This window comes from Hylobates moloch, unplaced genomic scaffold (genome assembly GCF_009828535.3).
Source record: "Hylobates moloch isolate HMO894 unplaced genomic scaffold, HMol_V3 SCAFFOLD_1, whole genome shotgun sequence".
NCBI lineage: Eukaryota > Metazoa > Chordata > Mammalia > Primates > Hylobatidae > Hylobates > Hylobates moloch.
The window spans coordinates 51,416,921-51,432,173 of record NW_026652276.1 but is presented as its reverse complement, the minus strand read 5'-3'; the positions used below and the strand labels follow the sequence as shown (position 1 = coordinate 51,432,173).

At 32.9% G+C, this 15,253-nt stretch overlaps 1 protein-coding gene across 5 annotated transcripts in view; it reads left to right on the top strand.

The window, feature by feature from the left end:
• The window catches only part of GLS (glutaminase), an 84,244-nt gene that overhangs the window by 23,738 nt on the left and 45,253 nt on the right, over positions 1–15,253 (top strand). For 3 of the 5 annotated variants that reach the window (XM_032755121.2, XM_032755122.2, XM_032755123.2), the window contains exons 6-7: positions 1,310–1,473; positions 6,734–6,792. In XM_032755121.2, coding sequence (XP_032611012.1) covers positions 1,310–1,473; positions 6,734–6,792 — 223 coding nt within the window. Of the gene's footprint in view, positions 1–1,309; positions 1,474–6,733; positions 6,793–9,641; positions 9,805–9,826; positions 14,889–15,253 lie in introns of those variants that run through there. The other 2 variants (XM_058440153.1, XM_032755124.2) reach the window with 2 other exon arrangements.

The window sequence follows — 15,253 nt, the reverse complement described above, 5'->3', positions numbered from 1 at the left end:
TTATATTCTATAATACACTCAGAAGTGAGGTGGGTATGCATTCCTGTTTGACCTCTGATGTCTCTGTCACCCTCTGCTTCGGGTGGTTATTAATATAGTGCCCAGTTTCATTATGAATGACTTTCAGTATGAATGAATGCTTGTGATATGTTGGGACATTGTTCAGGGAACCTGGGGTATATCAGTAAGTAAATCAAAGATCTCTGCCTTTGTGAAGCTTACATTATAATTGGGTTGGCCAGAACTTTTTCATTCCCAGATCTTTTCTCTACTTCATGTACTTCTCAGTTTGGTGGTAATATAAAGCTTTCTTTTTGCTCTTTTATTTATCTCCATGGTAATGATGACTGCCTACTGAACTTAGTGCCAGCTATGTCAGGTTTATAAAACTGGATGTTTTTTCTTTTAATGGGGCCCAGGATTGTGAGTGGATGTGGCTTGTAAGATGAGACATTTGTAGACAGGGTCCCAGAGAATAGTATTGAATCTAAACTGAGCTCTGTTTAACTTTTTAACCATGGTTTAGTCACAGCTTACAGCTATGAGTTGAAAAAAAAAAGGTGAATAATTTCTCAAGTCACAGCTTACAGCTATGAGCTGAAAAAAAAGGTGAATAATTTCTAAAAGGGCTAGTTTATTTTTATGTGACTGAATACACGTGGGAGTAAGGAGGAGCGTGCTCTTACACTCTTGCCCTCAGAGGAAAATTTCCACGTTACATATTTATTATCTACTTTAAAACCATTATTCTGTTACGTGAATACTTTCATGCTTTTGCTTTTTTTCACAGTATTTCTCTTAAAATAAACATAGGTCAATTCTGTATCCATGGGGTCTGCACCCATGGATTCCACCAACCACAGATCGAAAATATTTGAGCCAAAAGAGACGGATAGTTGTGGCTGTAGTAAACATGTACAGACATTTTTTTCTTGTCATTATTCCCTAAATAATACAGTACAGCTATTTATATGGCATTTACATTGTATTTGGTATTATAAGTAATCTAGAGATGATTTAAAACACATGGGAAGATGTGTGTAGGTTATATGCAAATGCTGTATCATTGTATATAAGGGACTTGAGTGTCCATGGAGTTTGGTATCACAGGGATTCCTGGAATCCACCTCCCACAGATATCAAAGGATGACTGTACTTAAATTTATTCTGTAATTTTGACATAAACTTGTGGTTGAATTATGGGAAAATTTTTGTTGGAATTGTTAACATGTAAAAAGAATGATTCCAACTATGCAGTTACATTTTTTTCCCAGTTGATGTTATTTTTTTAAAATCTCCTTTTAAATAGGCATTCTATTGGAGATACCAAAGTTCCCTTCTGTCTTCAGTCCTGTGTAAAACCTTTGAAATATGCCATTGCTGTTAATGATCTTGGAACTGAATATGTGCATCGATATGTTGGAAAAGAGCCGAGTGGACTAAGATTCAACAAACTATTTTTGAATGAAGATGGTAAGAATTACATAAACATTGGTTGAAAAAAGAAATGTCTCATTTTCCTATGTAAATAAATCTAAGTCGTCTTAAACATTTTTTGATTAAAATTAAAAGTGTGATTTCTATATAATCCATTGAGAGAGTTTCATCACCTACTTTTAAAAATGATTATTTTAGGCATCTCATACCACTGGGAAGTGGGCTAGGGAGAACATGAACTTCTCTCTTCATAACCACCTTTAGGGAAATATAGCGAAATCTCAAAATACCTGAGATTTGCTTTAAAATAATTTAGTTAAGGCAGCTGGGAGTGCTGGGTATGATTATTACTATATGTTGGTAATTATTGCAGCTAAATGATAGGTACATGGGTGTTCGTATATTATTCTTTCTACTTCATTATATTGTATATAGTATTTGAAAGTTTTATTGTGGCCCTGGTTGAGATAGTGAGGATTATTATTTTTCAGTGAGTGTTTTTACTTTTTCTCCTTATAACATTCAAAAATTTGAAAGAAATACTTTGTGTTTAATGCTTGGGTAACAAATCTTACTACTTTACAGGAATTCAAAAGAAAAGGGGAGGACAAAAGTAGTTAGTTTGATCTGATGGAGATTTTAAGTCTAAACATCTATTAGCTGAGTGCAAACTAGGTTAAACTAGTCCCATGGTTTGGTTTCTGTTTTTTAATCTTTTAAGCATATGCTGTGTTTCTGATTGATGAGTTAAGATATAGAATTGAAGAAAGTGAGAGCGAAGTTTGTAGTAATGGCTGTGAGAGATACACTTTTGTACTTTTTTCTTTCTGCTGTATAAAAAATGAAATGTGCCTTATACTCATTATTTTATTAGTTTGTAAGATGAAGTCATAAGACTGGTATTTTCTTATGCTTCTCATCCTATTTATTTTGAGAGCAATTACATTTTCTTTCCCATTTTACCATAACCTTTTTATTCTGATGCTACATTTGGTTTTATGGACATTACCATAATTAACAACTTCAATAAGGACATCATATGCAGAAGCACTTTATTTACTAAGCTCACTGACATCTAGATTTAATATTGAAAGAATTAATACTGTTATTCTAAAAATACCAAATATTTTAAAAGAAGAATTTAATACTTTTCCATGAACAGCAAAGGAGAATAGACATGTCTAGTGAATTGATTGATTTTGAGGGAGATATTTAAGAAAAAGAAAACAAATATAGTAATTTGAATGTTTAGAGGACTTCAGAAACAAAAAAAACAAAATGGGCTTGGAGCAAATGAAATTAACAGTATAAGTAATGAATTTTTTGCCATATATATTTATGGTTTTAGAAATAATGAATTATTGATACTGTATTCTATATAAGAAAAAATAAACCAGGAATTTAGAATTGTTTATAATAAGAATAAAACATAAAGTTTAACAAGAGATTTTGCCTCGATATTCATAGACGTTTTCTAAGCCTTAGCCAACACCATGAGTCTTGAAAGTAATGGTAAATACAGGCTTTACTATATTACACCTTCCTGAATTCTGATTAGAGTCTGTGCTCTTGAGTCCTGACTTAGTTTAGCCCCAGCAAAAACAATTTGAAGATCTCATTCATATTTAAAATTGCAAGGGTAGATTTTTGGTGAAACCATACACTTTTTGTGTGTGTATGTATATATGTGTATATCTAAAATAATAAATTTTTAAAAAATATATTAATGTTATACTAGCTTTATAAGATTGTGACGATTTATTAAGAGTAATAGGGATATAGTAAATAAAGAAATTGTAGTAGTTTGTTTTTTTTTTTTTTTTTGAGACGGAGTGTCGCTCTGTCCCCCAGGCTGGAGTGCAGGGGCGTGATCTCAGTTTACTGCAAGCTCCGCCTCCCGGGTTCACGCCATTCCCCTGCCTCAGCCTCCTGAGTAGCTGGGACTACAGGCGCCCACCAGCATGCCTGGCTAATTTTTTGTATTTTTAGTAGAGACGGGGTTTCACCGTGTTAGCCAGGATGGTCTCGATCTCCTAACCTCGTGATCCCCCTTCCTCAGCCTTCCAAAGTGCTGGGATTACAGGCTTGAGCCAGCGCGCCCGGCAGTAGTTTTTAATAACAGTAGGTTTTTTTTTTTTTTTTTTTTTTTTTTTTTGAGACGGAGTTTCACTCTTGTTGCCCAGGCTAGAGTGCAATGGTGCGATCTCGGCTCACTGCAACCTCCGCTTCGCGGGTTCAAGCGATTCTCCTGCCTCAGCCTCCCGAGTAGCTGGGATTACAGGCATGTGCCACCACCCCGGCTAATTTTGTATTTTTAGTAGAGACAGGGTTTCTCCATGTTGGTCAGGCTGGTCGCGAACTCCCAACCTCAGGTGATCTGCCTGCCTCGGCCTCCCAAAGTGCTGGGATTACAGGCGTGAGCCACCATGCCCGGCAATAACAGTAGTTTTAAAATGTTTGCAGCATAGAAAGTTTTGGTAGGAGGTGGCTGATATTTTTTATCGTTATAAGTGAGCAAACAAGTTACTTTATGGAGATGTCAGTTTTGCAAACTACCATCTCCCAAGGAAGTCTTCTTTTTCTATCTTACAGTGATGAGGTTAATCAACAAATGATTTATATAGCTTTCCTTGTCTGTATTGTTAACAGCTCTGGAGGGTACATGGGCCTTGGTTCTTGGAATAACTTTTCTGACTACAGGATACAGAAGACAATTACATATTTCTAATACATAATGGGAGAAGACGTAATTAAGCATTGAATACTGTTAGTTGTATTATCTTACAAGTGTGTAATTGACAGGTGCCAAAATGTATGTACTGATTATATGTGTGGAGGATTGAGAAAGAAGAGGAGTTGAGTTAATTTACATGAGGATGACAGGACTGAATTGATAGGATGAATTTTGGATGGTTGGGAAGAATGTGAGAGGGTACTGCACATTTTTTCCAACCATCCACAATGGGCACTGCACATTCTTCGCAACCATATATATCCCAACCAGGTAGAGAATATTTTCTCTATATCTAGAGAATATATTATAAACGTGTGTAATGTCAGATAATTGAGTTTCCTTAACTCCAATTTTTACTTGGCACTGTAAAATTCCAATATAATACCAAAAATATAAATATCCAAATTAAATTGGAAACCCTTTTTAATATGTTTCGTTGTTTAGTATATGTATTAGCAAACTTTGACTCAGCCTCACCTGTGAACAAAACCCTTGTAAGGTTCATATGCTTAGCAGCTTGAAAAGCTTCTTTTGATACAATATGAAAGAATGCTGTGTATTTATTTTATTGTCTTTGGGGAAAATAAATACTTGTTAAAATTGATCAGTCTTTTTGCATTATAGTTTAAAACATGTCCATAAATTTCAGATGTCACCCATGTCCATTTTGTCAGTATAACATGATCTGATATTTCATTACTTTAAATGATAGTCTTTATTAGTGTCATAGGTTATTTCTGCCATTCATAAATATTTTTAAATTAAAAATTCTAAAATAAACCCATCAACTCCATCTTATCTTAAGACAGAGCAGGGAAGCAAGAAAATTTCACAGTCATAGGTCTTAGGCCGAGGTTTTATACTGCAGTTAGGCTGGTGTTGTGTTACATTCTCTCTGGCGGGTTTCCAGATGTTCACATGTCTGGCTTTTGAGCCAAAGGCAGAGTGAGCAATTACATACATCTGAAAATTGGGCTGTCATACCTTAAAATGATTTAGTGTTCTTTAAGACATCTTGAGTGTAGTTTATGTAGCATTTGCAGAGTATTTATCATTTGGAAAATATTTAATGCTCACATTTATGTGATACCGTTTGGAATACATAGATTAGCAGCCTTCTAGGACTGTAGAGTGTAAGCCTGATAATGTCAAAAGCTCTGAAATGACAGATAATGAACATCCATACAAATAAAAGTATAAAGTAATTTAACACAATGTGATTTCTAAATTCTGCTTTTCTCTCTGCATGGGCTTTTCAGGTGGATAATATTTGAAACATTTTTAGATTTTGGCCCCCTCATGCCACATAGTCCTATCTTCTGGGACAGCAAGTGTTCTCATTTTGTGTGGTCTCAGAGAAAGCAAACTTCTCTTAGTATAATTTGGAATAGGCAAATCTTGGTTGTAATAATCAGATATAACACAAAGATTTTGTTTTAACTTTTGGAACTGGGTATTATGAATACACTCAAAATGTAGGATTTTTTGTTTTTATTTATTTTTAATTGACAGATAAAAATTGTGTATATGGTATACAACGTAGTGATTTGAAATATATATGCATTGTGGAATGGCTAAATCAAAGTAACATACATTACTTCATATGTTTATTTGTAATGAGAAGACAAATGCTTTCTTAATAATTTTCAAGTACATATAATACTTGTTATTAACTACATCCTGTTATAAAATAGATCTCTTGAACTTCTTCCCCCTGTGTAACTGAAATTATGTATCCTTTGACCAACATCTGGCAATCCCTTCTCCCCCCTCCCCCACTTCTGATAACCACCAGCTAGATAAATTAAGACGTTGAGGTTTGCTTGTAAATAGATGTTTTCACTGTCCCCAAGAGTTTTGTTTTTGGCGTTTGTGTCATGCATTGAATGAGAATATAATCAGTTGAGTTTTGAAATTCTTATTTATTGTAAGAATTGGGAGAAGAAATAGGAGTTTGGATTAATGTAAAGTTTTAAGTAACTTTAAAATTATATAAGAAATACAAATATACCTCTATTGTCAAGAAATACAGAAAGCCTAAAAATGTCCCCTATAGCCTGTGCATGGTGGCTCATGCCTATAATCCCAGCACTTTGGGAGGCCAAGTCGGGAGGATTGCTTGAGTCCTGGAGTTTGAGTCCAGCCTGGGCAACATAGGGAGATCCTGTCTCTACAGAAAATAAAACATTAGCCAGGTGTGGTATGTGCCTGTGGTCCCAGCTTCTTCAGAGTCTGAGGCTGGAGGATCACTTGAGCCTGGGAGGTCAAGGCTTCAGTGAGCCATGATTGTGCCACTGCACTTCAACCTGGGTGACAGTCTGAAACTTTGGCTCTTAAAAAAAAAAAATCCCTTATAATTTTATTATTCTATGTAAATCACTTGTTTGTGTTTTGAAATCCTTCTGTGTATGTGCTTGTATATAAAGATAAAAATAAAGCACTTAGAAAAAAGCAAAATTGAGTTTACGTTAGCTGTGCTTTTTCCAAGGTTATTTTTAGTATAGTAATACTACTCAAGTGCTTAAGTATTTGAAATAATGGTGTTGGTTTTATATTTTACAGATAAACCACATAATCCTATGGTAAATGCTGGAGCAATTGTTGTGACTTCACTAATAAAGGTAAAATGTTGATGTTTCATTTTAACCTAGTAAAACTTTTTTTTTTTTAATAGCTAAAGCATAAAGATGAATCTGGGATTATTTATGTAGAATTATGAAAAATTTTCTCTTGGTGTTAAGAAATTTGTCTTGTGGTATAGTGTTAGGATCTTTATTTCAAAATAAATGATGTAGTCATTTCAAGACAAAATTAAAAACAGATGACTCGTTGTAAATTCTAACAGTTATTTACTCTTGACTTGAGGATCTGGAAAATATTTAAAGTCTACTGAAGAAAGGCATAGAGACTTTTTTTTTTATTAAAGTTTTGATATTTTTCCTTTCATTTCCTTTTGGTTCTTCCAGAATGAACAGTTATAAATAGAATTAAAGGCATTTTACTGTGTATTTGTTATTAGTATATGCGGGAACAAATGTTCTGGTACTTAAGACAAAGTACATTTACCCTCAAATATTCTCAAGTCTTTGATACCCTCATGAGCTGAAATCACAATTTTTATTGGAACTTGTTTCATTTGGTTTTACTTAAATATGCCATAATTAAAATAATTAAATAAGGCTTATTCCAATTATTAAGTTATATTTTCTTACGCTTTGAAATTTGCATTGTGAGGGTTTTTTTTTTTTTTTAGTGTTTGGTTTGCCTTGATAATTGGAAGAGCTAGTGTTTTAAAATAAGTATTTGAAAATGGTTCTTGTGTAATAGATTTTTAAATCTATCACACGATTTTAGATGTTTCAGATTTTTGATTTCTAATTATAAATTTTATTTATATTTAAATAAGTTTTATTTATGTTTGGAACATTTGTATACTTCTTTGGTAAATCTGTGCCTATCTATTCCGAGTTAGAGGAAAGCATAACTACATGGCTTTGTAAATGCATTACTGTGGATGAGGTACCCTGGTTACATGAAGGATACTTGAGTATAAATGATACCCTTGGCCCAGTTCACAAAATTTCATCTAATTTGTATACTAGAAATCCTTTCTTAACTTTTAAGAGTTTTATATCTGTGAGAAAAAGCTTTTAAAATAGATTGCTAGTATCTTAAGAATCTATATGTTTACTTGTTACTTCAAGGCAAATTCTTTGAAAGTATTGGCCCATTTAATTCTTATAACTCTAATGAAGTAGATGTTATAGCCAAGTGTTTTTAAAATGTAACTAATTGTAATAGGATATGGAGAAAGCTGTCAGTTTGAGGTGAAAGAAACTTGAAAATACGATTATTTGCAAGGCACAGTCCTACCTTTAGGTAGCTTACTTTGTAGTATGGGATATGCAAAAGTAAATGGGTCCTTATAAGAAAACTCAATAAATGCTGTGATGAGAGAAAAGCCTCATTAATAATTGCTGAGATTTGAACAAGTAACTTAAAGTAGAAATAAGGAAAGTTACTATAATGTATGTGTTAATGCTTGATGAGAAAAACACCAAAATTGTTTCTTCCTAGAAAAATATCCACATACCATAATTTTACATAAACTTCCAGGTGTTCACTACTCTTCGAGGCTGATCCATGGGTCCTAGTTTAAGAACTTTTAAACTGGAGAGAGATTAACATACACTATACATAGTCTCAAAAGGGCTTATGTAAATAATTAATAGAAGACTTCTTTCACTGCACACAGTTAAAAATCTTTCATTTAATGATTCATGGGTTTAACAGACTACACTGAAATGCTGCATGTGGGAATTGCATGTCTGGTTATCATATCACACTATCATTTCATTAGTTTCACTTGCCATGTTTAGTCATGAGCCATAAACTATACATTGAGCTACATTTTAGTATGAGCGATTAGAAACAAAGTTAAAAGATACATACAACATAAATGTGGTTCAGTGTTCGACAGCACAAAGATTTAATTGAGTCATCCTGTACCTACAAATTTGATCAGTGATTTTCATAAAAATTTAAATTTACAGGCAAAGTTGGAAATGAGGCTTCAGGATATGGTTTATATTTAAGGTCACTTTCTCCTGAGTTTTTGTTTTGTTTTAAGCATGTGTTTTACAAGTACTTTTTTTTTTTTTTAAATGAAAGTTCATACAAATCTTGGAGAGGAGAGCCTGATATAACCCTATGTAAAATTGAATGCCCCAGAATATGTAATATTTTTCTTAGGATCTTTTAGGGAAAGGATTAAATTCATATAAATATCTATCATGTGATCTCTGCAAATTGTATGATTGGTTTGAAATTTAGGTAATAAAACCATAACCAAAAGGGCTTAAAAATTGTCAAACCCAGTTCTCTTACTTTATATAACGGAGGAAACCGAGAACCTGGCAAGGTTGTAACAGCAGTAGAATTGGACTTAAACTAAATCTCCCGATACTCAATGCTGTTCATTACAATTCACTCTGCCATATTTAACGTAGGTGTTTGCCATTTCTCTTGATGACATCTTTAATTTTAATTAGCATAGTTATATTGCCCAAAATGCAGAAGTACTATTTTCTTAATTTGAACTGGTTCAAACGATAACGATTTATTGGTTTAAAAGTTGTATCTCATTTGATAGCAAGTGTTATGTAGTCATTCTTTGGACATTAGTCAGTAAAGAAACAGGCCCTTTTCCAAGATGCATCTGAGTGCCCAAAGCCACGGATATTTCACCATGGCTACTAGAGGTGAATTCTGTTTTTAGCTCTTTTAATTGATGACCTTAAGGCTATTTGTGATTTTTTTTTTCTTTCAAAATTCAGGAATTTATCATGGTGCCATTAAAATCATTTTCTTCATGTTACTCCCCCCACCCCAAAATTAAGTAGAGTCTTTAGTAAGACTCTTGATTTCATAATTTTGTAGTATTGATATTTTTTCCTTGTAGGATTGGTGGTGATCCTCAGGAAATGGGGGAAGAGGCAGAGCAAATGTTCAAAAGGATTAGCAGATTGTGGAAAAAAGGAGAATTTGGACAGAAGGAGCCTGTTGCATAAATTCTTAACTACTAAGCTTATAGGAAAACTCCAATATTTAAAATTTTAAACAAAGCTATATAGGTAAATACCTTTTTAAAAACAAATGTAATTTTATACTTAAAATGCACATAATTTTTAAAAAACATAAGGGTACTATACTTCCTCTCTTTTTCTCTGTGGTAGCTACTAACTTTAAAGGAATACTTTTTGTTGTAATCTGTTTTATTTGGGATTGTGATAATGTGTGATTGCTTGATTAAAAGGAAAGAATAAAAATAAATTTGAAAGGAACAGTTATTTTTATATGACGTAGCAATATCCTTACGTATTTGTTTTCTTTTCACTGGTAAAAATTTCACGTAGTTTTAGTTTAAAAGTTAAGATCTGGTGATAACTTAAGGGTTAGGATAGGAAAATGAGGACAACATACTGCGAAATAATTGCCACACTTAATGCTTTTTCATGTTAGAAATAGTAAAAGTTACACTGTCTTCTGTGTTTTTACCTCTCAGAGTGTTTTGTTTTTTGTTTTTTAGAGACAAGGTCTCTCTCTGTTGCCCAGTCTAAGTGCAGTGGTATAGTCATAGCCCACTGCAGCCTCAAACTCCTGTGCTCAAGTGATCCTGCCACCTCAGGCTCCAGAGTAGCTGAGACCACAGGCACATGCCACCATGCAGGGCTAATTCTTTATAAAGATAGGGTCTTGCCATGTTGCCCAGGCTGGTCCTGAACTCCTGGCCTAAAGTGATCCTCCCAGTTTGGCCTCCCAAAATGCTGGGATGACAGGCGTTAGCCACTCTACTTGGCATGCCTCATTCTAGTGGTAGTTTCCAGTTTTTGTCATTTAAAGAAGCTCAATTTTCTTTTTAATCAAAAGTATTTTTGAATTTTAAAAATTAGGGTTTTTTTCTTTCTCTTGAAACAATTTATAATCATACTCATTGAAAATCAAGACAAGCTTAGTTAATGTATATGTAATGTTCAATTTGGTCAGGTTAGCAATAACCTGTTAGGTATGCTTATAAGACAGGTTTTTAAAGTGGTTTGTGACTCAGAGTAATGCATGATGCCTTGGACTGGCAACATTCAGAAGACAGGATTATATTGGTTTATTTACTTCATGTTTATATCAGTTTATGCTTTAGTTTTTTTTTTTTAATGAAAGGTAGAGAATTTATTGTCCACTGAAAATTGTTCTGTTACTTTATTTTTAGGGTTGATCTATGAAAATACCAGATCTAGAAAAACATTCTTTTTTACCTGGATTGTCTTATTTTTTATTTTCCTAATACTCTTTAGCTTTAAACCATTTTCTATCATAAGACTAAATTAAGAATATATCATAATATCGTTTTTAGTTACCTCTTTTTGCCTTTTTCCTCTATGATCTCTAATTTTTAATTGGCTTGCACCTCCATACTTTATGAATGGAATCAAGTGCGATACTTACAAAATAACTCTGATTAATGCATTGATTTTAAATGAGCCATTTTAATATTAAATTTATTGGCAGTTATCCTTGTTAACAGTGTTTTTCACCTGTGTTATAAAGTATAAAAATGAATCAATTCATAAATATGTTGTAAAAACTGTATAAAACATTGCAATATAGTTACATTAATTTTTTAATAGATAATGTTAAAACTCAGTGCCTCTTTATCAAATTTTCATTCATACAGTATTCTTCAAAGGAATGTAAGTTCTGTAACTTGACAGGCATATTTACAGAAAAATTTGTATAATTTACCTTTTTTTTTTTTTTTTGAGACGGAGTTTCACTCATCGCCCAGGCTGGAGTGCAGTTTGCCTCCCAAGTTCACGCCATTTTCCTGCCTCAGCCTCCCGAGTAGCTGGGACTACAGGCGCCCGCCACTGTGCCTGGCTAATTTTTTTTTTTTTTTTTTTTGTATTTTTAGTAGAGACAGGGTTTCACTGTGTTAGCCAGGATGGTCTCGATCTCCTGACCTCATGATCTACCTGCCTTGGCCTCCCAAAGTGCTGGGATTACAGACGTGAGCCACTGCGCCTGGCCTAAATTTGTATAATTTTCTAGTATCAGGATCTGATTACCCTTTTCAAACAACCCATATGGGTTTGTTTTTTAAAAATCATTTGGTGAGTGGATTAGAAATTTTGATAAGTAGATTTCTTCCAATTTGGTTTATTTTAAAAATGTTTCTACTGTATTTACTACAAATGATTATAACTTTTTAAAAAATAATACAGTATCTAATAATGCTTGTACAGTGATCTTCAAACTGGGATAAATATATCTTTGGATTCCATACTTGGAATTCTTTCCAAGGAATAAAGGGGCATTGATAGTTTTAAGATAAGTCAGTTTCAAAGTCTGTTTCTATATGCGCCTTTTAAAAAATTAATCTGCCTTTAGTCCAGGTGTCCTCTTATTTTCCAAAAGAAAGACATAGTTCTCATGTCTTTCAAATTTTAGTACAGTGCACTGCTTCAGGTTGTAAAAACAGCCCACCAGCAAAAGAGGACATTTTGAAATATTAGAGTCAGTGTTATTAAGGGTGTGAACCATTGTAATGACTGGTAATAAGTCCTGTTATATACTAGGTTGTTTCCAGTTCTTTGGTTTCAACAAAATGGAAAGAGAATCTTAAGTTGTCAGTCAATAGGAATATTAGCATAATTTTTGAGGATAGAGTACTGTATGACTTTTGGCATGTAATGAGCTGGAGGCATGTAAAGAACTGAGTAACATTGCTATAATAAAACTTAAAATTTCAGTCTACTTATCCATTATAAGCAAAGTTTCTCAATTCACACCTCTGTAAAAATTAAAAATAGGAAGAGAATTAGTCCTGAGTTCATTCTAGCAATAGAAGATATCCACTGATATATGAACTAAAAATCAATTACTGTTTCAAATTGGAAAGAAAAATACTCAAAAGGAAAATCTTACAAATTAGTATGGGAAATTATTAGCAAATAAATATTTTTCCTTTAATTTTTTATTGTGAAAAAATTAAAACATATATAAAATAGACAAGTATGACCAGCTCTCATATATGCATGCCTAGCTTTTATTTTTGTTAACATCTGTTTCTCCACCCAGCTCACCCCACTACTCCATAATGATGAAGATAATGGATTTTTATCATTTTTAGTTTTGATTTTGCATTGGAGGTGGTTTACTCTCTTTTGTATATGTAGGCATGTGCTTTTCCTAAGAGCTTTGCAAATAAACTTTTTACTGTAACTTTTTCAGAATTAATATGACATGTTAATGATTATTAGATCTCATCTATCCTTGGGGTACATGAAGTCTTTCCAAGAGATACACAAGCAGATAATAGTTTATTGACTTAAGTTAAATGCCATTTCCAGGGTAAATAATATGAACAAACAATAATCAAATGCCTTTACATTTAAATGGGGAAGTTTTGGGGAGAAACATTCTTTAGTCAATGCAACTATTCAATACAGGCATACCTCAGAGATATTGCAGATCACCTAACTTAAGTGAAGATTGCAAAAAAGCAAGTCATACCAATTTTTTCATTAAGCAATGCATACAAAAGTTGTGTTTATACTATAGTAAGTGTGTAGTAGTATTGCATCTAAAAAAAAAAAAAGTGTGAATACCTTAAGTAAAAAATATTTTATAGGTAAGAAATGCTAAGGATCATCTAGCTTCTTAAAAGTGAGAGATGTACAACTCTTGAACATTTAGAGGCCATGGTAGGGTTATTAATTGGCCTGTTTTCAATATTGTTGTGTCTCAGGGAATAGGGGGCCCAAGGAGAGGGAGAGAGTTGGGAATGGACAATCAGTGAAGCAGTCAGAACATATACAACATTTATAGGTTAAGTTTGCCATCTCACATGGACATGGCTTGTGGCACCCCAAAACAAGTGTAATAGTAAGAGCAAAAATGACTGATCACAGATCCCCATGAGACATCTAATAATAATTATAAAAATGTGACACAGAGACACAAAATGAGCACCTACTGTTGGAAAAATGTTGCCAGTAGACTTACTTGATGCAGGGTTATCACAAACCTTCAATTTCTTAAAAAATGCACTATCTGTGAAACACAGTGAAGTGAAGCTCAATAAAATGAGGTATGCCTGTATTTTGTTCTGCTCTATTTATATCATCTGTCTAGAGAATGTTAAGTACCCAAAATGTTATACTGTATAATGCTAGACATTGGTAAATACCAGTTGTTTCTTAAAAACAACGTAAGAGCAAAACTTAATTGTGCTTTAATTTAGTAAGTCACAAAATAGGCTAATTATATGACCATAGTCTAGAGTTGAATGGTTTTTATTTTTGTGTATTAAATATCACAGTCCAGTGAAGAAAACTTGTAAGAGTTGTATAGGATACAGTTTAGGTCATGGAATGAAAGTTCAACATAACTTGTTTATTTTACATTGATTGTTTAACCAGTAATTATCCATATGACATCCCAATGCAAATGCTGACATCCATTTCCAAAAGAGTTGGTTTTTTTTGTGCTTTTTCTAAGGTTACAAAGGTTTTTGTGGTTTAAATGTTGTTACATATTTTACAGCATTAGGATCTATGGAATATTTTGACAACTGCAACAGTTCAATGAAGTTGGTAATTTCTTCTTTTAATTATTTTTCATTGAACAGCTTTGGAGTTACATTTCTACATTTTGATTTCTGGTATATTATAAGGAAAGAAAAAGTTATGTCAAAGGATACTTTAGAGAAAATACATAGATAGTGATTACAATATGGCTGTAACTAAATTATCCTTAATCTTGTTGAAGTTTTGTTAATGCCTAATTTTGATGAAATAGTATGGTGTTCCTTCCAGCTACTGATTGTATATATGTGATTGCACATTTTTCTTAAATAAGTGGATTTGTAGGTTTTCACATATTGTCAGCCACACTCTAATCCTCTTGTAAAGAATGAACCTGGCTTTATTCAATTAAATAATTCTCTGGTACAGGTTTTCCTCCCATAATATTTTAAAGTACAATGTTTTGGGTTTTTTGAGGGTAAAGTAAAAGAAAATATGTTTTAAAAACTTTAGTTGTCGAATTATTTTAAGCCTATTTTAGAAATTAGAGATGTATTGTTTCTTTTGGGTGCATATCACCAATTAATACGTTTGATTTCAGATCTACAACTTACTGCTTTGTAAACTTCGCCGAGGTAAAATGAAACCATTTGGCTACTTGAACTGATCTACGTTACATAGATTTTTCCTATTGACATTTGCAGTAGATAACATGTCAGAAATGAAAGTGATGAAACAATACATCTTCCATATTCTGAATTGGCATAATGCTAAATACAACAGAAGCTAATTTTTTAGAGACTGTGAAATATAATTTTTTTTAGTTCAAGTATTATTATAACAAGTGAGCTATTAAGAATAGAGCTTTCTCTACAGTAGTAAAATGTAACCAGAATGTTTGCATATACTGGAATTATAAAAGATTAGTTTTGCAGCATAACTCATTTTTCTAACTCTAATATTAGTTTAAGGATTTAATAAAATACAAGTAGATTGTTCT